The sequence below is a fragment of the Haliaeetus albicilla genome, chromosome 11, assembly GCF_947461875.1.
Source record: "Haliaeetus albicilla chromosome 11, bHalAlb1.1, whole genome shotgun sequence".
NCBI classification, from domain to species: Eukaryota; Metazoa; Chordata; class Aves; order Accipitriformes; family Accipitridae; genus Haliaeetus; species Haliaeetus albicilla.
The window spans coordinates 41,185,729-41,213,674 of NC_091493.1; the positions used below are offsets into that span (position 1 = coordinate 41,185,729).

The window sequence follows — 27,946 nt, forward strand, 5'->3', positions numbered from 1 at the left end:
TGCTGCTTTACCAGGCTGAGACCCACACCGCTCAGCACTTCTACCCCGCTATCGAATATTCTTGATCCCTGGGCTGTGACTTGGGATCTGCAGACACCAGCATCCCTGCTCCAAGTGCAGTGCCCGTTCACTCATGTTTTGGGCACTGCACCTCCTCACCCAGGCTGTCTTTCGCTGCACAGCCACACAAGAACTTCCTCGAGGATGTGACAGCCGGCTCCAGGGAGAGCTTTCCAGCAGGGAGAGGTGTCTGGGAGCCGTGGGAGAGAGCTTTGTGCTCACTGCCTCCGAATGGAGACCGGCTTCGGGCAATGGTGGGGCTTCTCTCCCAGCCTTGACTCCATTCTGCTCACATCCGCCGGCTGCCAACCTCCGGCAGATTGGCTTTAATCTACTGCATATGTAGCTGTGCTCAGAAAGGTCAAAATAATATTAGTTGTTTTAGCAGAAAGCGATTGAAATGTACGTTTGTTAACAACAAACATCATGCCCCTAGAAAGGCAGTGGTACTCTGTCCCTGCGAGGCACAGACCCCCCGCGCACGGACGGGGTTTTGTAACCCCAGAGCCCCCCCTGCGCAGCCCCCCCAGGCTCCCAGCCCCACGCAGCAACAAGCCATCGCGAAGGGGGACGTGTCCTTCCCCAGGCATGGACCACGCTGCGGACCACGCTGCCTGCCGCTGTCCGGCTCCCTCCTGCCTCCCGCCCCTGCCTGCTCTGCTCCCACCACACGGACGGGACAGCCTGTTCTCACGGCCGGGCAAGCAGGGGTCCACGGTGGGTCCCCCTCCCCACAAAACGTCCGCTTCCCACCAGCTGCTCGCAGCCATCCCCCTCCCGGGATGCAGAGCCGGGCCGGCCGGCAGCCCCTGGCCTGGAGGGAGAAGCCGGCCCCTGGCCCCGGCAGCCGCTCGGCCGATGGGCACAAAGCCCACTGGGCTGGCACGGGTTTCCCTGCCGGCATTGCCTTGGGTGTGCCTCCCTCGGTTCTTCTGATACTAACGACACCTTCATTACCAAGGTGACTATCTTTAAAAGAGCTAATTAGTTATCAAGGTAACTATTTTTAAGTGAACGAATGGAATTTCTACAGCTGCTGTAATTACATCTGTCCTCTTTTAATTATCAGACGTGCTCACGATTACAATGCGCCAGATATATTTTCATTGAAAAATAAGTAATTTGGCATTTTGGTCATACAGCCTTCATCCAGAGCGGCACAGGGAGGCTGACGTGGGGGTGGCTTCAGGCAGCTCCTTAGAGAGCAGGTCACACTTACACAGCACAGGAGCAAGTAAAGGGAGCTTCTGCAGACAGCAGAAAACATCGCAGACAGACGGGAGCCGCTGAACTCTTCCACGCTTCTAAAATACTGCCATTAATAACCATTTGCAAGTGCTAATGGCGCACAATATAATATCATCGAGGACACACTGCAGCAAGAAGGTGACAAAATAATAGGTGGTTATCATTAGCCTGATAAAAACATCCCAATTAGCGATGCACGCTGAAATTACGGGGATTATTTTGCAGTCGTCATTACCATTATGGTAAGAACGGAAAATTATGTATTGAAATAACTCCACGCACACCTCAGACCTCAAGTTAAAGGCTCATTCTCGGGCAGCTTGACCTGAGCAATTTTCTCTGGGTCGAACTCACGCTTGCCTGCAGTGGCACCAGCAAGCCCGACGCCCGCAAACGGCACTTGGTCCTGAGAGTCATGTCCTGCGCTGGCAGCTTCGCCGAGGCAGGGCAGCCTGTGCCCCCGCACACCTCTGAGCTATCGGGTGAGAACGGGTGTCCCCAGCCCCGTCCCCCGGCAGGCACGGTCCCCTCCGGCGTCTGTGGGTGTGCAAAAGCTCATCGGCTACAGCTGCCAGGGACTGTTCAGAATACAAAAATGTAAGGCAAAACCCTTGCTTTGTGCAAACTTAATAATAATAATAATGAACTACCTGGCACAATGCAAGGCACCAGCAGGATCCAACCGCTGCCTAAAGCAGACTAAACTGGTTGTACATTTAATAAACCAGGCAAAAATAACTTCATATTTTATAAATTCTTCGAGCAGAAAAGACCTAACCATATCCCTTTAAAACACGGTCATTGCTACATAACTTCTCTAAAAACAAACCTTTGAGTAACAGCCACCCAGGCGCTGAACAACATTCCTTCCTGATTTCAGTTTATTTCGCATTATAGCTAGAAGCTCATTAATTTCTAAATATTTTTTTTTTTAGGTTGTGACTTGCAGTACCTTAACAGGCATTGCATTTTATATTTATGTCATTTGCTTTTTGTTTCTCTGCAGGGAAAATGGAAACCTAGTACAATAAATGAGAAAATGATGAAAACTTTTTGTACTCTGTAATCATAATAAATAGTTTTCTGAAATGGAACAGCATCACCTACATACAGAGCAATGCCAGTTTCAGGCGCTCTGGAAATTTTTGTTCTCTCTTTTCCGGAAAAGAACACTAACGTGGGCGTTGATGGAAACGTCCTTCTTCCAGCCAAGCCTCCCATAACGCCAGGGGAGCAGGGGCAGCCACGTGGGATGAGCGGGAGCTGGCTGACCTGTGCAGGGTGGCCTGGGGCGCGTGCCTGCAGGCGATGCGCGGTCCCCACTGCGGTGCTGCCCGACGGCACGGCTCCCGGGGCAGCGCACCCCGCGGCCGATGGACGACTGGCGCGAGGGGGCACTTGCCCGGTGCCCTGGCTATGCTCTCTTTGTACCCCTATAGTTACCACAGCCGGTAATAGTTAATGGTCACGTTAATACAGCTCTTGGCGGGGATCTAACGCGAGTCGAATGAACGTCAGGACCGGTGCCGGTGCTGCCCCGGCCACGCTCGGCCACTTAGGCCCTTTGCCACAGGCAGGAACCCTTCATAAAACGCCCCTGGTTACAGAAATGCGCCCCCCCCCCCGAAACGCCAGAGCCCCAACACCTATCTTTTCTGTTTTGTGCTTCTCCACTCATGCATCTGTTCCTGCGGAAGGAATAAACATCTACTTGGTAATAAGTCAGAGTGGTTTTTTAAATTGATATCAATCCATTTTCGAGCAGATCTACAATGCGAAGCAAGGCAAGAAAGCAGAAAGAAGAGACTACTTTGTCCTCGTTCTGCATAATGCGGTCCCTCGCTGCACAAAGGAAATTTTCAGTGGTTAAATACAGCCATTAGAAAAAATTGTATGTAATGCTGCCAGATTTGCGAAGCAGAAGGCAGGCATCAGCTGGTAGTATATTGCTCAAGACATGGCACATAAAAGATTTAATAGAGTCCCAGATACCCTGAACATTCAGCTGCTGCCAAATGGTTTGTATACAGCTGCCTTTGCTTTTATTGCATTAAAAGCATAAAGGGTTTGGAGCTTGCATTTGCGATTCAGACATGAGATGTGCATTTAACATCTCCCAGTTCGATCTCACTTTATGGGGCCCCAGACAATGACAACGCCCGTATTGTCACCATAGCTGGCAGCTTCTTCTCACCTGAATCTGGGACAATCTCGGTCTTCACTCAACAGCCCCAGCTATCTCATTAATTTAGAGGGGACTAACGAGAAGCGTTGACCTAGGTGATATTGAAAAAGTAACAGGCGGGTAAAACTGACTCTTGGCTTTGAAATACTCACCTTTCTTTAAGGTAAGAGTTCTCATTAAAAAACGCAGTACATTAACAGAAGTGTTCAGAGCTGCCTCTCCACTTTGTGCACAAAGTTGGGTTTTATCAGCAAAAGCAGTCAAGGAGCCAGCCTGACTTTGTTCGACTTTCATGAGCACCCAGGAGATTTTCGGCACTGCCTCTCCCGCCAGCAGACACGCGGCACTGCTCCCTGCTGTCACGCAGTAGCGCCTGGAGAATGTCCCCAACCTCGTTTGCTGCAAAGCCGTCCCTGTGGCTTCCCATTGCCAAAACATCTCCCCCTTGGTTGAGCTGACAGTAAATCTCTCCATTTAAACTGCCCCAATAATCAGTGAAGAGAGAGAGGTGTGAGAACAGCCAAAAAGGCAAGGGTTGGGAAGCCACGAGAAACCCCCGCGGCAGGAGCCAGGCACCCCACGGGGCGCTGGGTGCGGGGCAGCAGGGTTGCATCCCTCCACCGCCGCAGCGCCGGGTGCCTCCCGGACTCCTCCGTGCTGTGCCGCGCTGAGCTCTGGCAATGCTCCCACAGGGCAAATGGACACCGCACGGAAACGTGGCACAGCACCCAAAGCTCACCTGATTTTCCCATAGCGTCTCAAAATCAAAGAGGGGGACAAAGGGACCAGCTTTAATTTGAGAACACACGAACAGCAGCCTCTGGAGTGGGAACAGCTGGCACGGCTCTGAACCGCTGCCCTGGAGTCAGCTTGGTGGTGGCTGTTTTCACCAGCTTCCAACTGATCCAGGGAAAACATTAAGAATTTCAAATATCAGACCACAATTTAAGGTTTAGAAATAAAAAAAAACATAAAAAATTAATCTTGGGAGTAAACAAGTAGAACATATCTGAGGGACTTACACTTTTGACTGGTTCGTATTCTACTACCACCCACACCAGGACTGTAATTTGCAGGGACGAACCTTGCTCTTTTGGTAGGAAGCATATGCACCATTTACACTTTCACACAAATCTGACTGTAGGATAAAGTCTCAGGATAAACCTCAGTCTGTAGGATCAAAGCACTCTCTGTCACACTGAAGACTAAGCACCAAAAGCAGAAACAAAGTCCATAACCTGCCAGAAATTACTTGGCTTCTTATTCCCCTGCATCACTTATTGAGCTGTTGCTTACAAGAGTCATTTCTATTCTCCACCCAACCATGGTGTAAGTTGGCATGGAAATAGAGAGCCGGGATTTGGATGTTTTCTGGTGTCCAGGGGACTCAGACATTATGTCCTTTTTGGAAGTTTTTTTTGTTCGTGTTAATTTAGGATACTTTTCCCAATCGCTGAAATTTTTGCTGCTCTGTACATTTTTCGGTCCAACTTGCCTTCTCTTAGGTAGGCTTTGCCACTTCTCTTTAGAAATCCAATAACTTTTTTCCTGCTGATTCTGAAGGAATCCAACGGGCCGAAATCCCCACTCAGATGAAAGGTCATCTAATCATTTAATAGCATGTCCTGACCTATCTCAAACTAATTATAAAGAGGCAGCAAAATTTGTCTGGGCTCAAACAAAAGCAAGTAGTTTGCATTCTGGGCAGGATCTGCGGAGATGATAAATACTTGAGATTGCTTGATCCTGGCTGCACAAAGATTATTTTTTCCTTCTGCAAATGCAGATGTCGTCTTAAATTAAGGCACCTGTGATCCTGTCCTCTGCAGGATATTACCGTCACATCTGATTCAAATACCCACAGCTGGGTTCAAGAGATCTTCCTTTTGCTTCCGAACTGCGAGCAGTAGGTTTTCTTCTTGAATCTCTCAGTGCCTTCTGCCTTTGAAAGACGAGACAAATGTGCTGGAATCCTTACATACATAGACACTTTATTGACTTCGGCTGAGATCCATCAGGAAGTTTCAGTGTACAAAGCTGGATTTCGTTTATTTTGTTTTTAGAGCAGAGTCAAGGCTTAGCATTAGCAAGCACTACACACCGAACATCAAACACCTTAATCCTACACGACAGTGAACCACAGCCGAACACTGCTTTAGCTTATAAAAATGCTTATTTGGAGTGGTTGCACCTTGTCTACATATATTGATTTCTCCTCCAGCTTCCACTGACTTCCATTGGGCATTTCTGTCTGGACTCCCAGTGTGGAAAACCTACAGAACTCCAGTTAGATATTAAAGTCTCTGTATTTCCCTTTCTCCAGAGATGAAAAGCATTGCAATTTTAAGTGGTCATACTGGCAAAGGCTGTGATTCTGGGATGATGCATCGATCCCTCTGGTAGAGCTTATTTGATCCCAGCAGCCATCTCCAACCATTAATCACCTGGAGCAGCAGTTTTCAGCTCTCAAAAATAAGCCAACCCCAACGAAGTCATGAGGAATTATCATAAGCAAAAGCACAACCAGAATCTGGCCCTAAGCTTTTACCCAGCAAAGGAAGTATCAAACACCTCTGACACCAACTGCATCCTGCACTGGTGGCCTAGGACCACGCACTGTCTCTGCCTGAGAACAGCAGCACAGAAGACATGAAGTACTGGGCAAAAACCCGGTCCAGCCTGCAGTGCTTCTGCTGTGCAAGCTCAGTGAGACCTAGCAGTTGCCAGGTCTGCCGGGTCCCACCGAGACGCAAGCTGGAGCACAGGAGGACCTTCGCTGGACCACCGGTGGGGCTCATTCTCCTCTCTTGGGCTGCCGGAGCCAAATCCCTCCCCATTTTCCCCAATATCTATATAGCTGCCATTTTACTTGCAAGGTTGAAACTTGAAACGTGAAGCATAAACGTAAAATTGCCTGTGGCACCCAAAAGCATCAGCAGGCTTTGGGACTGCCTGAGGAAAAGAGCCTCTACTACAGGGGACAGCATGGCAGGAGCCTCAGGAAGGATGTCAAGGAAATGGGAGATCTGCAGCCTCTGGAGCAGGAGGAACTAAGTTCTTAATTCTGAAGGGCCAGAAGCAGTAAGGAGGCACTTACCATGATGTATAAACAGCTCGAGCTTTTTTGAAGAACTGAGTTCAGTTTTGATCACTAAATGCTACAGCAGAAATGGGGAGAAAAGAGAAGAACTGGTAATCTGTGATAGAGCCATGTAAGCACATGCTTACTGCACCTCTGCTGAGACCAACCTGACCACTGGGCTCACAGGGAATATCTGGGTTAAATACCAGTCACTCCAGTACGGCTGGAAACCACCTGCAGGTGCTCAGTGAGGGTTTGAGACTTTGAAGACACACTACAAAACCAGGGACAAACAGTTATTCCTTGTAGAGAAGAGCAAGAAGCTTGTGATTACCAGTTTCTTGCAAACCAGAGTGAGTTTGTAGAGCAAATAGAGACAGTAAAGCAAACCTCCCATACTGACTTTTAATAAGTTCATCTCCTTTAGACAAGCTTTCTTCTAACAACCCATCTGTTAAACTCAGACAACAAACCGTCCACTTCTCTGAGTTTTCATTCTTTAAAAGCAGCTATGTCTGATCAGCTGGAGGGAAATCACTGTCTCACAGCCTTTAAAGAAGAAATGGAGAGGACTTTATTTAGCAATTAACGCTGTGATGGGCAGAGTGATGCCTGCACAGGAGGAGAGTGGGACAGCGGTGGCACTGGCAGCGGGCAGGACGGGGCTGGCAGGCACGGCAGGCTGCGACCCCCTGGTCCAGGGACCAGTGCCTCCAGGACCCCCTCTGCTTCACCGTCTGAGAGCAGTTTTGTACCAAGAGCTGCAGACAGAATCTTGCCAATAATATAAAAAAAAATTGAAATCACTCCTCAGCTGCTATCAGGAAAGTAACAAACAGGGATCATGCTACTCTGAAGAGAAACCGAAGGCATGTGACATGGCCACAGTATCACGGTTGCACAGGACACAGTATCAGTTACCCTGTCATTTAAAAGCAATCTTCGTATCCATTTTGTATTATGATGGCGCTGATGGTAATTGAAATATAATCTTTGCTTGGTAATTAACATCTGTGTAACACTTGTAATTAAAAGATAATATTAACTTGTTCTACAGTTCTCATAAATATTAAAGATAAAACCAGCTAATCAAATTTTTTTTTTAGGCATAGCCAAGATAGCAAAGCTTAAAGCTGCCTCCTAGGTGTATCTGCAGTGATATAATTAAAATAGCAGGGATTCATTAAGCACATGAACCATGGTGAGCAGCTGGATGGAGCTCTGCTGGAAGCATCTACCTGCTTCCCACAGGCCTGTCCATGACATTTGTGTCCTACCAGGAAGGACCCCAGGATGCAGGTACGGCACTCCACACAAGCCCAGGAGCGGGTGGACATGAAGGGGACGGCGACTCTGCCAGGGCCATGGCTGTGAACCACCAGCACGGCCCCGTGCTCCCTGGCTCGGGCTGTCCCAGCTGCTCATCCATTGCTGCCGGGTACCAGCCATCAGCACGGTGAAGGGGGCCAGACTCAGTCTGCAAACGATGGGCTCCACCTGAAGCCAGGACGGGTCCGTTCCCAGGTCCTCCCTATCCGGCCAGGGCATGGTCCCTGGAGGGCCACCAGCGACTGGAAGTGGCCTGTGCCCAAACCATCCCCTGCCTTCTCTTGGGGACACTCCCTTGCTCAAAACCTCCTTTGATCCATCTAATTACCGTGCTGGTTCCCAGCTACTGCCTTGTGACAACCCATGGAAAACAGCACCTCCTACAAAGCCACAAAAGCACATGAGTTACGCGTAGTAGCAGGTGTGAACCGCTGACAACCTCCACCAAAAATCACCTCAAATATATCAAATCAGATTTATCTAATCAAAAGCATCCTCAAAAAGGCAACAGTCATGTTGACTCTGACAGAAGCAATGACCTGGCAGCTGGGTCCTGGGCATCTGACAGCGCTGCCCAGCTCTGCAGACATTCTCCTCTCCCAACACCCAGAAATGAGCAAACAAGGAAGGACAAACAGACAGATGTGCTCTCTCGAGCATGGCTGGAAGTGCAGCTATGGGCAGCACGAAGCTGTGTGCCTTAGGCAGGATGAATCATGAACAAAAAGTAAATTGATAATTACCTGATACACAGGACAATAAAATCAACTGATCTAAGGGGAAAGGGCTGGGGCTGAAGACCACAGGTACCCCCACCCAGAAACAGCTCCCCTACAAGAACAGGTTCAGAAGAGGCACCCAACATCTCAAGGATGTTGGTCCCTTGAAGGTGTTCCGCCTCCGTGGCTGCTGACCCAGAGCTTGGCTCAATGAGCACAAGAGGCTGGAAACGCTAAAGACAGCTGGCACTGCAGGAGCCTGTGCAGCCCCTCACCATCCCTTCAGAGCTGGTCCTGGTGGAGGGCGTTCTGGGCAAGATGGAAAATTTCAGACCTGTCCCTAGAAGTGCTCCTCTGACGATGTTGTTGGCCAGCGGACAATAGGTCTGGTGCAATCCAGAGGGACCTCGCGGCACCTTGCTGTGAGCCCGTGGCTGCGGTGAGAGCCCCGCAGCTCCAGCAGCTGAGATGCCCCGGGGAGGCTGCACCACCGCAGCCGGAGGCAATGTCCTGGGAGCAGGACCGCAGCTGCACACAGCTTAACCCGTGACACTTACCCCACACTCAGCAGGGACACGTTACTATAATACTGTCTGATCCTGAATAAAAACATACTTTGAAACAATAAAAAACCTTCATTGCTTGATTATGCAGCTTATTTAACCAGAACTTTGTCCTGGGAACAGTTTTGACAGCAGTGTCTCTGGCAGTGTTTTTCCCAACTATTATCTCCAGCACACAAAGACCCATTTACAAGAATGGGACATCTGCAGCTCTGGTCCCAGCGCCAATCTGCACAGTAATCTTCTGTATTATGCCATGTTGACGAACCAGGCTCGGTGACACAAACACGCGGGTGGCTGCTGGCCGTGACGACAACGCTCCTCTGCCTTTCCACGTCTCTCCGGCTTTCGGCCGTGCCTCTGGACTGGATCAGGCCGATGGCACTGCTCAGGGCCAGGCCTGCACGGCAGAGCCTCCCTGCGTTTGGATGCTCACCTACGCGGTTGCGGTCCTCAAAACAGCGGACACTTCCAGGTGTAACGCTTACGTCGCTGCTCCTACCCGCTTCCACAACTGGCCCAGGTGAGATGCCAACATTCACAGACTGGGGGCACGTGGCACGAACAGGTCCCTACTGCTACTACTCTGCTGTTGTTTGCAAATACCCCCCATCTTTGGGCTCCTGATGGCCACAGCAGCGGGCACACCAACTCCGTATGGCTGATCTCCAGCCTGCACGGAGGGGTCCGTGCTGTGCACATCCGCAGGGGTACACCCAGGTACGGGCACCTGGCCTCCGGAGACACCTGGTACTGTGGCAGCTTTTCTGCAATTAATGGTTTCAGCCGGCTGGGACCACTTTATAGCTACATCTCTATGAATAACAACAAGAATTTTAATAATGCAGTCTCTCCTTCAGATGCAAAGGTCAGAACCAGAACCTATCTGCTCAGGTATAAAGCAAATTAAAAGGTGTGAAGTTGCAGTAAATGGAAAATAACTGAGATCCTCAGGAGCCATGTTCTAAGTACAAGGTTACCAGCTCAACAAATCTTCAAGAGCTGATTTTGTTTTCTATTCCAAACACCTCACCACATTTCACTCCTTAAGGTATTTTTCAGAGTCTTATGACTTTACTTTTTCCCTGCTGAAAAGTTGTGCTTTATCACAGGATTGATGAAGGACTGGTTTGTCAGAACACCATAAATCATTAAAATCTCTTTAATTCAGTACTGCTATTTGCTAGAGCCAAGCTGTAACAGTAGCTGATAAAACTTTTATTCATAGCAAGCCTGTTGGTGTTTTCAGGTCGTGTCAACACTTCCATTAAAAAATCTCCTTCTCAGTTGCTTATGCTAGAGACAAAAACCTCTTCTGACCCAAAATAAAGCCTGCTGTTCAAGATCACACCTCAGCATGCCATACATCAATAACTTCAACTCTGTAGTCTTAAGAATGTGTTCATGTTCTTCTCGTACAAATCTGCAGACCTCCTTGAAGCTCAACAGACCTGTATGGATTTATATCACCTACGAACGTGGTCAGCCCTCCGTGTACCAGGAAAGTAAAACACATCTCATAGGTATAGCTGGGAGTGTGCTCAAAACACATGCAAAACTAGGCTTGCCTGTATTTTTTTTTTCCTTCCTGCAAATGAACCTCATTTCTGTCTTGCTGTTGACATAAACGGCACACAACTAGCACACTGCAACTATGTCAGGAAAAGCTCTCCTTATTGGCACAGCAAGCAGGGAGCTGAGTTTTTCTAGTTGGTGCCTATCATGGAATATTTCCCAATTTTCCTGCAAGAACTCATGAGAGGGGGATACAGAATATTATCTACATACTCTGAACCCTATGATTTAAAGCAATTTTAGGTGGTCCAGATTCAGCACTTCCTTTTAATGTCACGCTGGGAAAATAACATCTCATCAGACATTAAGCAGATGTTTCTATAATCGAGCTTTGGATATGGGTGATTATTCGACTTGCAGCTCCAAAAAACATGTAGACTTCTTTACCTCCTAGGAGACATTAATCCAAATAAACAAGGAAAAACTAAAAAAATGACAGCATATAAATCTAAGAAACAAAAAAGCAAAAGGAGCATTTTTCTTTACTTTTGTTTGTCCTCATTCTCCACCCTCTCCCCTCTTGCACGCCAGCTATGTAGTCTCATCGTTTGATAGAAATTACAGTCAGTCAGATATCTCAAAATCTGATGTCTTTACAAAATTTTAGAACAAAAAATGTAGGCATTTTGGATCATCCTTTGGTCACAGTCTTGAGCACATGTCTTCGATGTGGCATGGCCTGGATTTGCTGACCTTAAAGACACAGAATAGGAGACCCTCACTGAGGAGGTTTCAAAGTGGACCGAACTGTGTTTCCCACTGTATGGAGGGCTCTGCTGAGAGCTGGGAGGAGGAAAAACAGGGAGATGTGTTCTGGAGCTGTCACGCTTCCTACGGAAAGGCTGTTAGGCATCTAATTTTTTGTGTAGCTTTAATCACACTCATATCTCTGCTAGGCTTTTCTGGCTTTAATATTATTTAAAGAAGAAAGGTGAAAAATCAGACCAACCTGCAGAAATACCTGAAGACACCATGACCCATCTTCTTTCTGCCCTTTGGATGGATCCAAACCTGGATCCATCATTTACTCCATCTCAGCAGCATTCCATGGATTTACATGAGGATCTGGACCCCTGTATATAACTACAGGTAACAAGTATTTTCTGAATAAAATGTGGAAAGTACATCTTCCTATGGTTGACATACATTTTGCATTAAGTCTTGTATTTGGAGTCATCTTTCATTATGGCCATGATTACATTCTGTGATGTTTCATATGCTGGTCAAAGACGCAGACAAAATGATTTTTTTAGTTACATATTTGATAAAACTTGGGAACACAGAGAAATCTAATTATTTCCAATGAAAAATGGAGGGCTTTATTTAATCTCTGAACGTAAATTAATGTTGAAGCTTTTCCTGATCCCAAGGCAAGAACACTCACTGTGCTATTTCGAAAAACCTCATCACTCATCTTGAAACGGCGCTGCCAGGCGATGGCACTGAGAGCAATGTGGCCCAACATCTTTGTTTGTACTGCTGCCACAACGTGCCTCCCAGGCACCAAAGTTTCCATTCTGCGCTGAAGTAAATAAATATAGGTATAGCTTTTCAACTAAGAAAGAAGGGGATACTTGTGTTTCATAGTGCAAAACCTTCAGGAGGAATTAATGCCACTTGCAGCCAAATGCTTAATTTTTCATTGGCAGAAGATTGCTTCATTGTGCTGATGTGTTTACCACCAAATTGCTACAACGGGATCTGCCCTGGTAGGCATTTTGTCTAGTGAAGGTCCTCTGTACTGAAAGACTTTTTCAGAGCCAGGCCCAAGGTTTTCCAAAGAAAGGTTAAGAGCTATCACACCGCAGACACCAGTGCCTAAGATGCCAGCAAACTATGAAGTGACTCCCAGCATAAAGGTAAGCAAAGCTCACTTCAGTTCAGTAAAAACAGCTAAGAAAACCTCCCAAACTTTAATATCAGCTGTCAGGTCTGCCAGCTGGCAGTCAGAAATCAAAATAACTATAAACAATTGTTACTTGACAGCAAATACCTCTGTGCACATACTGTGCATGTTGCACACAGCATTAATTTCTCCATCAACTGCTGCACCACTCTCCAGGTTTGAAGTCAGTAACTTGGCCGGATGGAAGTTTGGCCAGATTATAGTCCCATCTGTTCACATTTGCTTTTCAATATTGCAATAAAATCCCTAGTATCTTTCCCTCGGGAAAAGGGGCAGTTCAAACCTAGACCTTGCAGGACCTGACCCAATACAGCTTTATTTTCCCTTTGTCCTACACTATCAACACAAAGCATTTGGAGGGGCACCAACAGAGATGATACTAAGGAACTATCACACTATACAAATAGCAAAAGCGTCAGTGAGAAAATATCATCTTGGAAGGGACAGGATTAATGATAATTTGTGGTTAAGACCAACTTAGCATGCCTAGCACAACTCTGTTAACTACTGATGAATTTCATTGTGACCATTGTTGACCCTTCCTTTAGAAAAAGCAAGAAAGTGAATGTTACGGCAGCTCCTCAAGGAGATGTCTCCTCCAACTCCAGCGTTGACCTCCACATATGCAGGAATTCAATACACAAAATATACCGAGTCCCTTCTCCACAAGGCATCTCTTGCAATTCTTCTAACAATCAATTTCTGCTACGGCTGGCTGGAGAGAGCCATGTCTCCTGGAAGAGACAGCTATCGATGCTGGGGAGATGGTGGTCCCTTCCAGATGGGGGGCACAGGGGATGTTCACCAGCGTGGACATGGACAAACCCTCCGCTCCTCCTGGCTGGTCTCCTTCCTTTGTCACTGCGGCCACCCCACCAGCTGAGCCTGAGCAGATGGGTCACCAGCAGACAAGGGGCTGCCTCCACCCTGTTCCCAAGCAGCCACAGCATTGCTTCACAAGTCTTTCTATCAAACCTACCAAACAGTCCTTAATTATATCATGTTACCAAAATGAAGAAAGATGCTTCAAGCATTCAACAGCAGAGAAGACGATCTTCCTACTGCGGCTCTCCTATTAGGCATCTATGGAGCTTTTATGCTTCCACTCATTAATGCTGCTGAGTTATTCACCTCCTCTCAAGTGGCCCATCACCATGCATGTCTCCATGAACATCAGACAGCACTTACTGAGCTGACTCATCGCTGTGACTTCAGCCTGGCCGCCCAGAGGAGCCAGCAGCTACCCAATCCAGCCCTGCATGACCAATGGCAAGCAGATCGATTTCATAGCAAACTGTGCTCACTGGATTAATGGCACAGGGCATCAGGAAGGGGCAAGTCAATACCTGAGCTCATCGCTGCTGCTGAGCAGCAGTGCTTGACCACGGCTTAAATTCTGCCTCGATCCTGGAGGCATAGCCCAGAAGACAAGCTGCTGCCAAGAAAGGTCTCCAGTTGGAGTACTCTGCCCAGGAACAACCCTGCATATCTTATTCTCTCTGATAAGCAAAAAGATAATAGCAGGGGGCTAAAATCTAGTTTTCTCACCTTATGCAAATGTTCTCCTTTAAGTTTGCATTTGAATGTATTTCCCTGCTGAGAAATAAGGCAGAGCAGAGCAAAGCTGAGAGCCTCAGGATGCAGTACAATGCACGAACCTCTGCAACGAGCACACGTAGTGCACTATTTCATAACAAGATGAGCGGTGGCCAAACAAAGCTCCTACATCCTTGCTAAATGGCACTTGTCAAAATGGCAGCTGTGAAGAATGGGTTGGTTGTTATTTAGTCTTCAGTATGGTTTGGTTTAACTGCACCATTTGCTGAATATGAACAGATATATATTTTACACTGCATTGCCCTTTATTTAAAGGAATTTTTGGCACTTACTTTTAAAAAGAACTTTTAGATCAAAAGTAATAATATAGCACAACAATCTTACTGCAACTCTGTGAGGGAACATTAACAGAAGGATTCTTGATGGATTTTGTACATAAATAGTAACTAAACAGGAGGTGAGAGTGAAAAGCAGAGACACAAAAGACTTCTCTAATAAATACTGTTACTTTTCTTTCTTTTCTTTCTTTAAAAAAATCTCATGTGTTTACAGTCCAGAATGTTTTCCTGAGGGAGGCAGAATTCCTGATCATACAGCAAAAATACAGTTTATCACAACCATGATGCGTCAATAAGAATAAAAAAAGTACAAAACATTAGAAAAGCATATTTGCAATTGTCAAAGCGAGACTGTGGTTGAAGTTTTATTTCAGAGAACAAGATCTCCAGTTTGTATGAAAATGGAAAGCACTGAACTTAGAATTCATCGGTGTTCACATTCCTGATCTTTCAATTTGATGAGACTTTTGAAAGAGCTAGTATTTTTGCTATCCATGTTATATATATAAATATCCAGAACTTTTCAGCAGGTGACCCTTGCTAGTTTATATCTGACAGCCCCTCACTGCCCTGACAGCACCTGCACCACCACAGAGCGGTCATATTGCACCCTGGGGTTGGCCAACAGTGTTATTAATGGACAGACAGACAGACAGAGGAAAGCGCCATTCAGGGACTCAAATCCCCCGAAAATTGCATCCTATTACCTATGCTGCTCACAAAACTTGTCCTTTATTTCATAGCCATTTTCTCAGAAGCTCTTTGCTTGTGACAGGCTGAGCAGCTTGACCTTTCCCTCTGCCTGTTCTTTGCTTCCCTGCCTCCCCAATGCCGAAAGCAATATTTAGCAGAAAGATACAGCGATAGAGACAAAAAAAGAGCAGGTACCCAATGACAGAACAGAATACAGCTGAGACATGAGAATTGGTCATTTTCGTCTCTTCCACCCCAAATCCATAAATCTTGGGCAGAGACTGAAATGAGAACAGAGAAGTCCCAGTGCACAACTTCTGATAGTGTGCTTGGACATGTTAGGAGGAAGTTTTTCTGCTTCTAAAGAGCAGCGGGGTCTCCAGGACGCTGGGCAGCACATGCCCAGCTCCGCTCTGAAACAAGGCACGTTCACACGCTTGGCTGAGCCCTGCACTCGTGTATGCTGGGTACTCCGTGCAAGGGACTCAGCCAGCTCATCTGCTGCAACGGAGCGAGGTTTTCTGTGTCTGTACAAACATCTGCACTGCACTTGGCTGAATTAATTAATTGTCAAGAGAGCAGCCAGACAAATATCAAGCTTCTGAGAAAGTGGAGAGAGCAGCAGCTCTTCGCCACTTGTTACTGGCAAAACGTCACCCTTTGTGCAACAAATATGCACTGTTGGTTTCCTTAAATGTTTCCTAATGAAGTAGGTATTCTATACAATGTAGGTCAATTTTTCAGGAAGCTTTTTTGAGTCAGTCAGAGAATGAAAATACTCATGAAAATATCCAATATGTTGTACTTCAATAATTCTGGCCATTTTCTGACCACAGCACATGGGCCTCAAATGTCATGGCGTTCGCATACTGTCCAGCTGAACAAACAGCAGCACCCTGCCGACTAAAGGACTTGGTAGCAGGCTCGGATGTCAGCATAAAAAGGAAAGGTGTATCAGAAACACTTTTGCCTGTATTTACACCAAATGACTCCGGGATCCCTAGATTTTGTAAGGAATACGGTCAGACACAATGATTTTAAGCAACACCATAAATAACCATGACTGAGGCTAACCAGGCTAGATTCATAAGGCAAACTGTATAGCTTTTACAATACAATTAGGTGGTGAGACTGTAAGGCTCATTTGCTTCCCAGGGAATAAAAGTTATAAATAATATATACTGAAAAGTAAAACAGGATTTTGATTTGTTACCCTGACCTATGGAACTGGGTTCTACTGGGAGAGCAATGATAGGTAGGTAGGTAGATACATGCATATGTATATGTACACACACCTACACAAACACACAGGGCTTATGATGGATATTAGGTGCTGCCTTCCTTTTTTGGATCATTGGCCCTTTCGGGGCCTGGAAAACCACAGCCCTTTTGTAAAAGGACATCTTATGTCAGCAACATGTCCTGCCGCTTCTGAAGGACAGATATGCATACAGGGGTACCTGGGTCATTACACAGTTTAAGAAATAGTATGTAGTTCAAATCTTAACGTTGGTGCTTCCTCCCTTTGGGGCCAATGATCCAACATTAGCAAAGCGGGGCACGTTATTTTTTTCTTTACAAATAAGACTTTTTTTATGTCGGCCATGTTAGACCAGCAGTCTGGTGTTGGTGGCTCGGCAGGCACAGGGGGCAGGTAAAGACACGACCGCTGCCAAAGACAAGGCACAGCCTCTTGGGTAGCTTACAGCAGAACACAGCTGAACTGGAGTTTCTCTTAAGGGTAATGCTAGAAGAACAATAATCCGATTTCCAATTATTAATCTCATCAAGTGCCAAAATATTCTGCTCTTTGTTCTCACAGATGGATGATCGTTTATGAAATTCAGTAACGCATTTAGGTTGGGTTTCTTCGTAGCCATGCCACCTCACCCAGCTCTGCCCTCTCCTACTCCCACTGTTTTCCTTGTGAGAGTCTGTGAGACTCCTGCAGAATCTGGAGCTCTCCCATGCTGCAACATCTCCTTCTCCCCTCAAAGACCTTCTCCTTACCCCATAATTAGGTTGGCCCTTCTGAACACAAGTGCCAGTTTTTGATTCACAGACATCTGCCACTCAACAGAGAGCATATGTTAATCCATAAAAAGGTGTCCTTAATCAAAGACCTAGAAATGAGATTGCATTTGTGGCATAGGCAGGGGGTTGGAGGGTGGTGGTGGTGGTGCGTGCAGATTTTGTTGTTAGAATTTAATATTGAAAAAACTCACACGTAAGAACTAGGAAGAATTTGAGTAGGAAACAGCTCTTTAGCCTTGATGCATACATGGTAATATATGTGAGAAAAAATTTCTGCTGACACAAGCTTTCATTGCATCAATGGGCAGAAGCAGTCTTGTGGTTCACCTCAGGACGTTGCTTCTGCTTCCAGACTAAGAGGAGCCCTTGCAGCGATGCTGAGAATGCACATCCCGCAAAGCCAGCCACCGTGTGTCTATCGATCGTCTGCCACAGGCACCACCTGCTTCTCCATCCGAGTGCTCCGAGCACTAACAGAGGGTTTGTCAGCCTCCAAGGCTTCTCAAGCAGCACCCCTTGCAATGCCTCCTCTGGTATTTACAACTTGTTGTACAAAGAGTGAAACAGCAGTGATAGCAGGGAATGAAAAACAAAATCAGTGCTACCTTCAGACCCAGGACACACAGCACAGGTTTTGTCTGGCAGAAGGAAACCACAAACTAGAGCTAAAGGTCCAACCAAGTCCAGGCAGAGATAACGAGGTAAAAGAAAACCAGGCAAAGAATATGGCAGAGATACGTCCTAGAGGGTCCAGCCTGTGGTCCTAAATTGTCAGAGAGCTAGCTTGGGTTAGTAACAACAGTAACTAAACGTACATTTGCAATAGTCACAAGTAATTGGAAAACCACCTGTTTTTAAGAAGGCTCATGAGAACATGCTGGACATTCCCGTCCATAGGAACTTCCCTGCCACTCTCGTTTGGGGTGGCTGAAGACAACTGTGGGACTCTGATAGGGGATTTTGTGGAGGAGAGAGAAAATGCCCCTAAGAAAGCTTGGCTTCGTGCCTCCAGCTTACAGGACTGAGCTGTAGCCTCTTGGGAGTTGTTTCTTTTGCCTACGCTGTAACGGCACTGCATCATATTACTCTTTATAGCAAACAAGAACTTCACAGTCTTTACACAAACATGTCATGTGGAAGATGTAATATGGATTTGCTGTCTCAGCTTCCTCCCACTAACGACCTTTTTGCAAACTGCAGTAGGCAAGCAAGCAGTATATACGCCTATCACAGGGTGACTTCAGGGCTGAGAAAGCCCTGAGAAAGGGTACAGGGTCTGAGGAAGGCTGGGCTGCCTCAGAAGCAGCAGCTTCTTCGTCTCCTTTACTATTTTCAGAAATTACCTTATCCACAGATCCTTGCTTTGCAGAATACAGCAAGTGACAAGCAGATTCTTCAAATGGCAACATGATTACGAGTGAAACACACCTCCTCCACCACAAGGCAACTCTTAAGTCTACTAAGGTGCCGATCACAGCTCGGCCACGCAGCCAGCAGAGCCTGCGGTGGCTGCAGCCTCCCCTCGCTAGCTGCGCCTGTTTGCACCTCTGCAGCCGCAGCCAGAGCAGTGTGTGGAGCTGGGACATCACCGCAGGGCCCTCCAGCCGGCTCCGGCATCAGAGATCGTATAACCCTGCTGCCACGGAAAGGAGGGTGGTTTATCTCACCGTGCTCAGGCAGGCGTGCACGCTGCGGGTCCGTACACCTGCCCTGCCGCATCGCAGGGCTGCCCCGGGCTCAGCTCTGCCACCTTCCCACCCCCCTGTGCCTCACAGACTCAATTAACTACATCCCAATCAAGTAGGCTGGTTTGTGCCAGGGAGCGGTGTTTGTTGCTGCGGGGAGGCTCTCGCCACATGCGTGCATATGCTACACACTTTTCTGGAGAGGGATGACACTGGCTCGGAGCAGGCCTCGGTGGGCAGAGGGGTGCATGTGGCCCGTGGTGCGAGGCCACGTCCACCGGGCCCATGAAACCCAGCCAGCCATTGCCACACCGTGCCTCAGCAGGGCTGCCTGGCTGCCAACTTCTAGTCTACAGAGGTCGGGTTTAATGCTGCACTTACAAACACAGACAACCTTTTTCCTTTTCATTTCATGCTAGCCTTTTTAAAAATTAAAAAAACATTTATATAAAATTATATAAAAGTTAAAAAATGTTTCCTTTTTTCTTCATTTTGTACAGTTCAGAGGCGGTAGGGGAAGGAAAAAACACAGGAAAAAAAAAAAAACAAGCAACAGCTTGGAAGTGGAGACCAGAGGCAGGCACTAGTGACATCCATCCCTGGGGCCAATGACATTAAAGAATAAGAGTGAGGCAAGAATGAGGAATCAGGGGATGGGGCCATTCAGCACCCTTTGTTCTTCCCTCTTCCATCACCTACCACCACTACAATTGCTAGTGACAGTTTATCACTCCACCAACATACGACACACAAATAGTGCTGGCACATCCCGAGGCATCACTGCTAGCGCTGTGACATTTTGAATTGGCGCGTCCTATGGGGAAGCCGGGACCAGCGCTCCCTGCGGCAGCAGCAACCTCACACCGCCTGCCCCACTGCCGGCGGTACCAGCCCCAGCGGGGACGACGATGAGGTGTCACACCCGGACCTGCTCCTCCTGGCAGCCCAGGGCTCTGGTATTCCTGAAGAGGAGCTCCGCTGCATTATAATGCAGGCTCACGCCAGGAGGGATCCAGTCTGCCGGACTTGCTTATGGCTTCATGAATTAAACATGCGTGTCTGCTTTCCTAAGAAAATGAGGTTACAGGATTACTTTTTTCACACTCACCCCTACCAACTTCTAGGACTGTTGGCCAGTTTCAGCCAGATTTTACAGATGGATGGACGCCTCAAAGATGTAAAAGTTCTTCTCAGCTTTGTGAAAACCAGTCAGACAACAGAAAAGACAGAGATCAAGAAGGAGGGAAAGGCTCCATCATTAATTAAACCGTTATTATTAGACACCAGGGAATACTCATTAATTCATCACACCAAATCAGGCTTTGCTGCTACGCATGAGTTAGAGACAAGCTTTGTTCTGGCAACAAGGCACTAGATCCTCTTGGTGTTGGTGCACTTTGATAGCAAAAGATGACTTGACAAGAGAAAATGACAAAACTTCAGGCGCAGCGTAAAGAGGCACTTCTCCCAACAGCTCCTCAAGCATGAGGTGGAGCCTGTCTACAAAGTGTGGGGGAGCAAACCACATGAAAACATCTTCTGTGTTGTTCTGTAGTGGGTAAAGGAGAGAGATTGGCTCATGCACAAATTTTATTCTTGGTTGTGCATAAGACCTGCAGTGTATTTCTCAACTCCCAACGTGCAGCTAGCACGACCAGTGTGCTCTGCCTGTCCTCCAGGGCCCAGGAAGGGAAGCATAAGAGTAAGGAGCTGTGTGAGCAGGGACGTGTGTTTGCGACTCGAGAGGGTGTCCCATACGCACCAGAAAAGCTGTCCTTACCCCGTGAAAAGGCTTCAGCAAAATACACAGGAGACTTCCCCTGACACAAGACGCAATGAATCAGTGGGCAGACTACAGCAAGCTCAGGGTTATCGCCTGTTTGAGAATAAGCATCACATTCAAATGCCACGATTTGCAAGCAGCGTTCTGTTTTCCTCCAAGCCTCCTGATGACTAGGAACCAGCAGGTTTCAGGACTCCAGAGGGACAGAGGCCGTCTGAGCCACACAAAGAGAAACTGTATGAGTGAGGGGTGAGCCTGGCACACAAAGAGAAGCCATCCCGCTCAACAGCCAGCTCCCGGGAGCTGCCACTCATGCGTGCCCCTCTGCAGCGGACTGTACCCCTCCCTGCACGCTCACACAAAGGGACTGCCCGAGAAGGGGGATGCAGCAGCCGCGCAGCCCCAGGGCAGGCGATGCGGCCCCACCATGCCGCTCTGCTCTGGGGCAAGACCCCACCTGCACGTGGAAACCTGCAGGGGTGGCCCAGGGGCCATCAGTGGGGTTTGGGGTGGAGGAGGGTGCTTCCATCCTCCGCTCTCTTACGCTGCTTTCTTGTCCACAGCCTCCTGGCTGCTTGCGCCAGCGTTGGTCCCACCGCCCGTCCCACCTCCTGTCCCACGCCGGCATGACTCATCCACAGGGAATGATGGGGGCTGAAATAAACCCCAGGCAGTTTCTAATGCAAATGTTAATAAGGCACTGGGTATATAATAATAATAAAAGTGGGCAGCTTTTACTATAAATCACTGTCTTATGAAGTCTGATCCTTCAGAAACCCCAAACAGGTCCCTGGTGGGAGCACGCAGTATCATGTCCTAGGCCTCCTTCCAGCTGAAGTCACTGATCACTCTGTCACTCGACATCATTCGGCAGCATTTTCTGCTCTGTAATTTTACTGCTGCTGTCCCCAAAACCTGAGATCTAGACAGTAAGGTAGTGTTCGACCACATCGTCACTTCAGCTTTTCATTCTTTGCCATCCTCTCTCCCGTGGCTTTTACTGATGACATGCTTACAGCTTAGCAACATCCAAGAAAGAAAAAAAATCACTAAATACTACCTAGGAGGTTGTATCGGAGAGAGGATCACCTCCGTGTGCTCCATGCTTTCTCATGCACCCACTCGTGGTCACTGCCAGACAAGGGATTTGGGCAGATGTGGCCCCCCCCAGCCCGGGGAGCCACTCCTGTGCCAGATGCTGTGGTGAAGCACGTCCTTCACATCACCACTCCTGCAATAGCGTACCTCCTGCCTGGAGGACCTCCTACATCCCACATGACACCCTGTGGAGCTTTGGGGGCCAAGCAGGACGATGCCTGAACAGCGCTGGTGCAGCGAGGCCTTTCCCTCCTGCAGGGCTGGGTGGTCAAACATCAGAGGCTGTTGGCACCACGGGACTCACGGACACCCCTCGCCTGGCTGTCCCCTCTCAGCTAACCACACTGCCCTTTTAAAAAGCAAACCCATTTTCACCTCCGGAGCCCCGTGACAACATGGCGGGTCCTCCTGCCACCCTCCAACGCCACGGCCGGGGCTGTTGCCAGCGTGCGAATGAGTGACGGGGCCAATGTCCGGCAGGGACACATGTCTTGAGACCTGCCTGCAGCTCTGACCAACCCTCGGCCTCATGTGAGCTCCAGTACAGCAAAGGAAAAAAACAAGGGCAAAAAATATCTGTGGTATTTTAATATCAAAGGATTACGTTTCTAGCCTTTCTTTTTGGGGAAAAATCCAACATTTATAAAGCTGGAAAGAAAGACAAAGGATCAAGCTTGTGTTGATATCAAAGAGGAATTCAGCTGAGAATAGACTTCAAGGGAATTTTATTTACGGTGTATCTACTGGGTGGGCATTTGTGACCTTTAGAAAATGGATTAAAGTTTTGCCATACCCAGCTTCAGGCTGTGTGAATTATTAAAGCAACAAAATCACGAAGTTAAAGTACTTCAGCAAAGCAAACCACGTTGCCATCGGGCTTTCTTTGCAAGGGTCAGCGAGAAGCCACCCTCAGGGAGCCGGGCCTCCCCAGCACCCTCCTGCACCGGGCCCAAGGAGGCGGCCAGCCGGGAAGGCGGACGCCTCCGCCCGGAGCTGCCGTGCTGAGGACGGCCGTCCCTCGCCGTGGGTCCGCCGCGAGCACCCGGGTCGGCCGGCGGGGTTGCCTGGGGTCCCTGTTCTCCAGGCCCTCACCGTGCAGCCTGCCAGCTGTAAAAACCTCTTTACTACCAGACGGGTTCCCCCGAACCTTCACAGGTCCCATTACAACTTCACAGATCACTCAAAACAAAGAAAATAAAAAAAGAAGGAAAATGACAGCAACGCCCACCAGGCCCCTGCGGATCGCCTGCATGGGCCCAACCACCCCAAGACACGTTTGTTCTCTGTGGAAAATTTCATTTCACGCTGCTGCTCACTCCAGCCCCCAGCCCCGGGTTTAATCCCCTGTTTCCACCAGCAGACAAAGACATAAATCCGTGCTGAAGAACTTCAGATATGCTTTTATTTCTTCACAGCAGTAGCGTGGAAATAATGAACTCCCATAACCCTATCCTTTATGCCTTGGAAAAGGCGGCCGCAGCTGATTCAAGGGAGAATCGAGAGGGAAGCCTGGGTGGGAGGAGGAATACAGGAGCAAACGCTCCCTCGGCTGCCTCCCGGTTCAAATGGACAAAGACGTAAGCCAGGAGAGGTCAATTTTTAAGAAGGGAGATGTCAGGATACCTGCAATGCAACCAACACACCTTCTGAGATTTCCAGGTCTCATCATCTCTCTCATGAAGCATCATGAAACTCAGAGCGCATTTCCCATTAAAACAGGGGGTCACAGATTGCATCACATTCTGGAAACCCTTTGCTAGCTACTGCTCCTTGGGTAATGGCAACAGACCAGCTAAAATCTGAGTAGCTGCTGCTGCTGCTGCTGCTTGAGAAAGGAGCCTGTACTACAGGAGAGACGTAATGCTCCTATTAAAATACTGAAAATCAAATAATTTTACCTCTAATATGTATGGAAAATATTACACATCTGCTAATTTGTGTAAACATGGAACTGAGCATGACCCTCATTTGATTAATAGTATCTTAAAGATGATTAAATCCATCTCTAGGAAAAAAAAAATGGACAGTTTTTGCAGATACGCCACAGCATATAGCCATAGCTCAGGGGCTCTCCAGTCTCTTCAAAAGCAATTTCTGAGTTCCTTTTTCCTTCATTTGGTATGGTTCCTGTACTGAGGACCACACAATCTGTCCTGAGAGGTGCACAAAACAAGAGTGGAAAGCAAACGCCTTGCCCAAAGCTACCCAGCAGATTGCTGCCTCTTAGGTCACGTCACTAGAGAATAGCATGGCATCACAGATTTCACAGGTCACTCATTGCACACTGAGGGTCTACACCCCCAATTTGAGATGGACAGGACACTGGCTCCTGAATACCTTCCTGAATGTGGGCAGATAGTGTTTAAATCAACCAAAGCAACTAAATTACTCATAAATTTCAAGTAACAGTTTTCAGGTAGGTCGTTCTACATTTTCTGTAATTAAATGCGAGTTGTAGATGACTTTGTAAATGTAAAAAGCTTTTCTCAGCATCAAAGGAAATTTAGCATATTGACATAATTATCCAGAAAGATGACAGATGAATCATTTCAGCATTTTGTTGAAAGTGTATATACAATTCTGATGCCTGATAGACTGCTACGTGCTAGACTTAACCTTTCTTTAACATAAACAGAAAAGGAAGCAGCCATGAGGAGCAGCTCCCTTCAAAACCAAAAAGGTCCTGCCCTGGGACAAGAATATTTTTTTTCTCCTTTTCATGTTCTGAGCAGAAGTAATTTTCCAGCACCAAGTGCTGCTGCTCAACAGAATAAAACCTCTTTTCTCTGGAAAGTTTACATTTGCAAGTATGAGTCTTCTCAGATGAGCTCGAGAAAAATGTTAGCCACTATTTTTTAGTAAGATTTTGAGTTACGTTTTGGTCTTTGATGAGTGGAAGTCACAAGACCCTGAGGGTTCCTGTTCTTGCCAGGAGTGTCTGGGGAGAGTTTCCTCTGCTGTTTGCCTTATCTTTACAGCACTACCCTAAGGAAGGACCTGAGCTTGTATTTAATCATTCTCTATCGTCTAATATAACCTCAGAAATCTGACATAGCTCCGCTGCCAGCTTTTGCCTCTTCTTGCTCAAGAGACATGGCTGAAAATATGGGTTACTATTTAAATGCACCCTCTCTGTGACTTGCACACTACTCGGCACCACATTTGCATTAGCCCTGATCCCATGTGGACTTACAACAAAGCCAGGTGGGAATTCACATGGGTAGCTTTTGCCCCGAGCACGCCAGAACAGTGTAATAGATACCTCGGAGTTCGTCAGTTAACTGAGGCTGTGACAAAACATGTTTGTTAGCAAGCAGTGCTAATGACAGCCCTATGACTAATAGTGTCCATTCTCTTGACTGTAAGAAGAGCTGGACTCCACCTGTTTGAGACTGCAGTTGGATTTCGTCCTGCTACTTGTTCTCAAGACTGAAGCTTCATACATTTTAAGGATTTAAAAAGAGATTTTCAGTAACAGGTAAAAATTTAGGCTCTTCTGGCCAAACCGTTCTCAGATCTCCTGAGAAATTTCTGCTTTTGCAAAACTTCCAAGCATCTGAACGAACTTTCCGATCATCAACTGCAGCAGGTCAGGCTGCTCACATGGCCATCACGCAGTTTGATACTGCCTCATTAGGGCTGTAACGGGCAGAGTAAAAAAGTAAAGGACAGTACAGTTCATCTGCTGGGCAAGATTCAGATTTTCTTACCCCCATGGAGCTGCCAATCAAAGCAAGATGGACAGAAACCAGCCAAGATGACCAGACCAGAAAGAAACGAGAGAGGATATGGCTTTCCTCTGATCGCTCAGCTTGTCTTAGTTTATTTTAGCAGCGTGTGGAGACACGGAGGCACTGTTGCTGACCTCTGAACTATTCTGTGCTATTTCCCAAGTTCAATATTACACATTTGGGACAATTTCAAAAGCCCATTTCCCTGCCCCACCCGAACACCCAGTCCTGGCACAAAGCCCCACACTACACAACTGTCACGTGAGAAGATTATGACAACCAAAATTCAGCAGTTTTCATGACTCATCACCAGGGTCATCGCTCCTACAGCTCCTGTCCATCAGGTGCAGATGTCTTGGCTAAACAGACAGGCACAACTACTGTTGGGGCACAGTAAAACGCAGGTGACAAAATGATGACAGAACAGTACCAATGTGATGAAGTATGGTGTGTGTGCAAGGACATAAGCATGTGCAGGCACACATACACACCAAATTTTGTGCTTGCAGTGCAAACAAATGGTGTAAAATGCCATGACAGAAGCAGCAAATGGTTATCTACACAGGGACTGAGTGAGAGTCAGTGAAAAAGGGAATGAAAAAGGAAAAAAAACCTAGGAAATCAACCAGTAACTGATTTCCAGAGCTATCCAGCTTTTTGATCATCACCTCCCACCTTCTCCTACATGCTTGGCAAAAAAAACTTGTTAGAAATAAACAACAAAACCTCTTCAGCATAACTCATATCTGAGTGGGAAAACAGCCCAGGGCTTCATAGAACCCTCTTGACCACATCGTGCCAGCTCAGTCAATCACCCAGAACAACTTCCAACACCTTCCTGACTTACTGTCTCTCCTCACAAACTATAAACCCTCTCAGGAGACAGAAAAAATAATGAATATTTGCCATGAAATGGTCACAATTGTGCTGGTAGTTTAAAATACACCTGTTTCACCAAGATGCCACGAATTAAAGCAGTACCAAATGGCAACAAGGTATTTTCCTGAACACATTTTTCCTGTGCTTACTTAGCAGCAATCATCCAACAATAAAAATAGCCTATTTCAGCACCATTACTTTTTCAATAAACCGTAAGTACATAACAGCAGGCACCTGATAAAACATACAAGCAAACTCAAGACCAAGCGTTCAAGCCTACCTTGCCAAAGCTTCCCTTCCCAATCGCCCGGAGAATCTGGAAGTGGTCAAAGTTCACTACAAGGTAAAAAAAAAAAAGAATTTAAATTTATAAATGCTTACTTGCAAGGATCTTATATTTAAAAAGAAGACAAGGAGACAACTAAAGAGTTTTGGTCAAGCTTTTATTAAAAGTCACTGCCTCCTGGGGAAGATGCAGGACAGCTGTTGTTTTTCTTTCAACAGTGTCATTTTACCTGCTTGAAGTAGCTAGCAAACAGGCTGAATTAGGTAACTAAATACGCGGTTTAGCCCAAGTTAAAATACAGCTTTGACTTGTGTCAATACAGGAGGAGTCTCACAGAGACACCGTAAGCATGCAAGCAAATTCAGAGCATGGCAGAGTGGAGAGCACTGGCGAGCCGCACGCCCCATGCCACGGGCGGCTGCTGCTCTCCACGCGCCTGGCTCCGTGCTGCTTGTGCACATTCAACAGCCAGGTGGTCTGGTATTTGTGCTTTCCAAAGGACAACATCTAGAGGACAGGGACTGACTTCCACTCTCTTCACGTGCAAACCCATTTGTACCAGATCTGTTATTTTTTCCAGAGCCACGGTGAGGAGTAATGACAAGAAAGGACAGTGCAGCTATAACACTTCATCTACTGCCTTGATCAGCAGCCACTGCAAACAAAATTATTTTTACTAAACTATTGCTGTGATCTAATCTGATATTAGTCTTAAATAAATAAAAAAGATAGGTCTATTTATACCAATAATCAGATAATCCCCATTGCCATATAGTTAGAGTGCCTCACAGACAAGCAAATAAATAAAGTCACAAAAGCCAATGTAAAGGACACATTTTACAAATTGCCTCTTTATACCTCAGTTCCTTAATGTTCTCACAGCTCAGTAAGCTGCACGGCTGCAAACGAGGCCCGTGGTGCGCACACCCTCTGCACAACAGTGCTGGCCGCTGCACAAGCACATGCTTTAACTTTTGGTCACCTCTAAAGTGATCAGGCAGTTGGACTAGATGATCATTGCAGGTCCCTTCCAACTGAACTATGCTATCCTATTCTAAGCCCAGTGTGCTCTCAAAGTGTGCAGACGTGTAGCAGGAGCTCGCTGGTGGACTGAGCTGCACCCTGCTCAGTTCCACCCGTCAGCCCTTGACTTTTCTACCATGAGACCTTGACCATGCAATGGGACCCTCAGCAT

At 47.2% G+C, this 27,946-nt stretch overlaps 1 protein-coding gene across 2 annotated transcripts in view; it reads right to left on the minus strand.

The window, feature by feature from the left end:
* STK32C (serine/threonine kinase 32C) overlaps positions 1 to 27,946 on the minus strand; it is a 93,219-nt gene that overhangs the window by 16,579 nt on the left and 48,694 nt on the right. The window contains exon 2 of one of the 2 annotated variants that reach the window (XM_069797305.1): positions 26,746 to 26,801. The exons of the other annotated variant lie outside the window; for it this stretch is intronic. Coding sequence (XP_069653406.1) covers positions 26,746 to 26,801 — 56 coding nt within the window. The remainder of the gene's footprint in view (positions 1 to 26,745; positions 26,802 to 27,946) is intronic. 2 annotated transcript variants of the gene reach the window in all.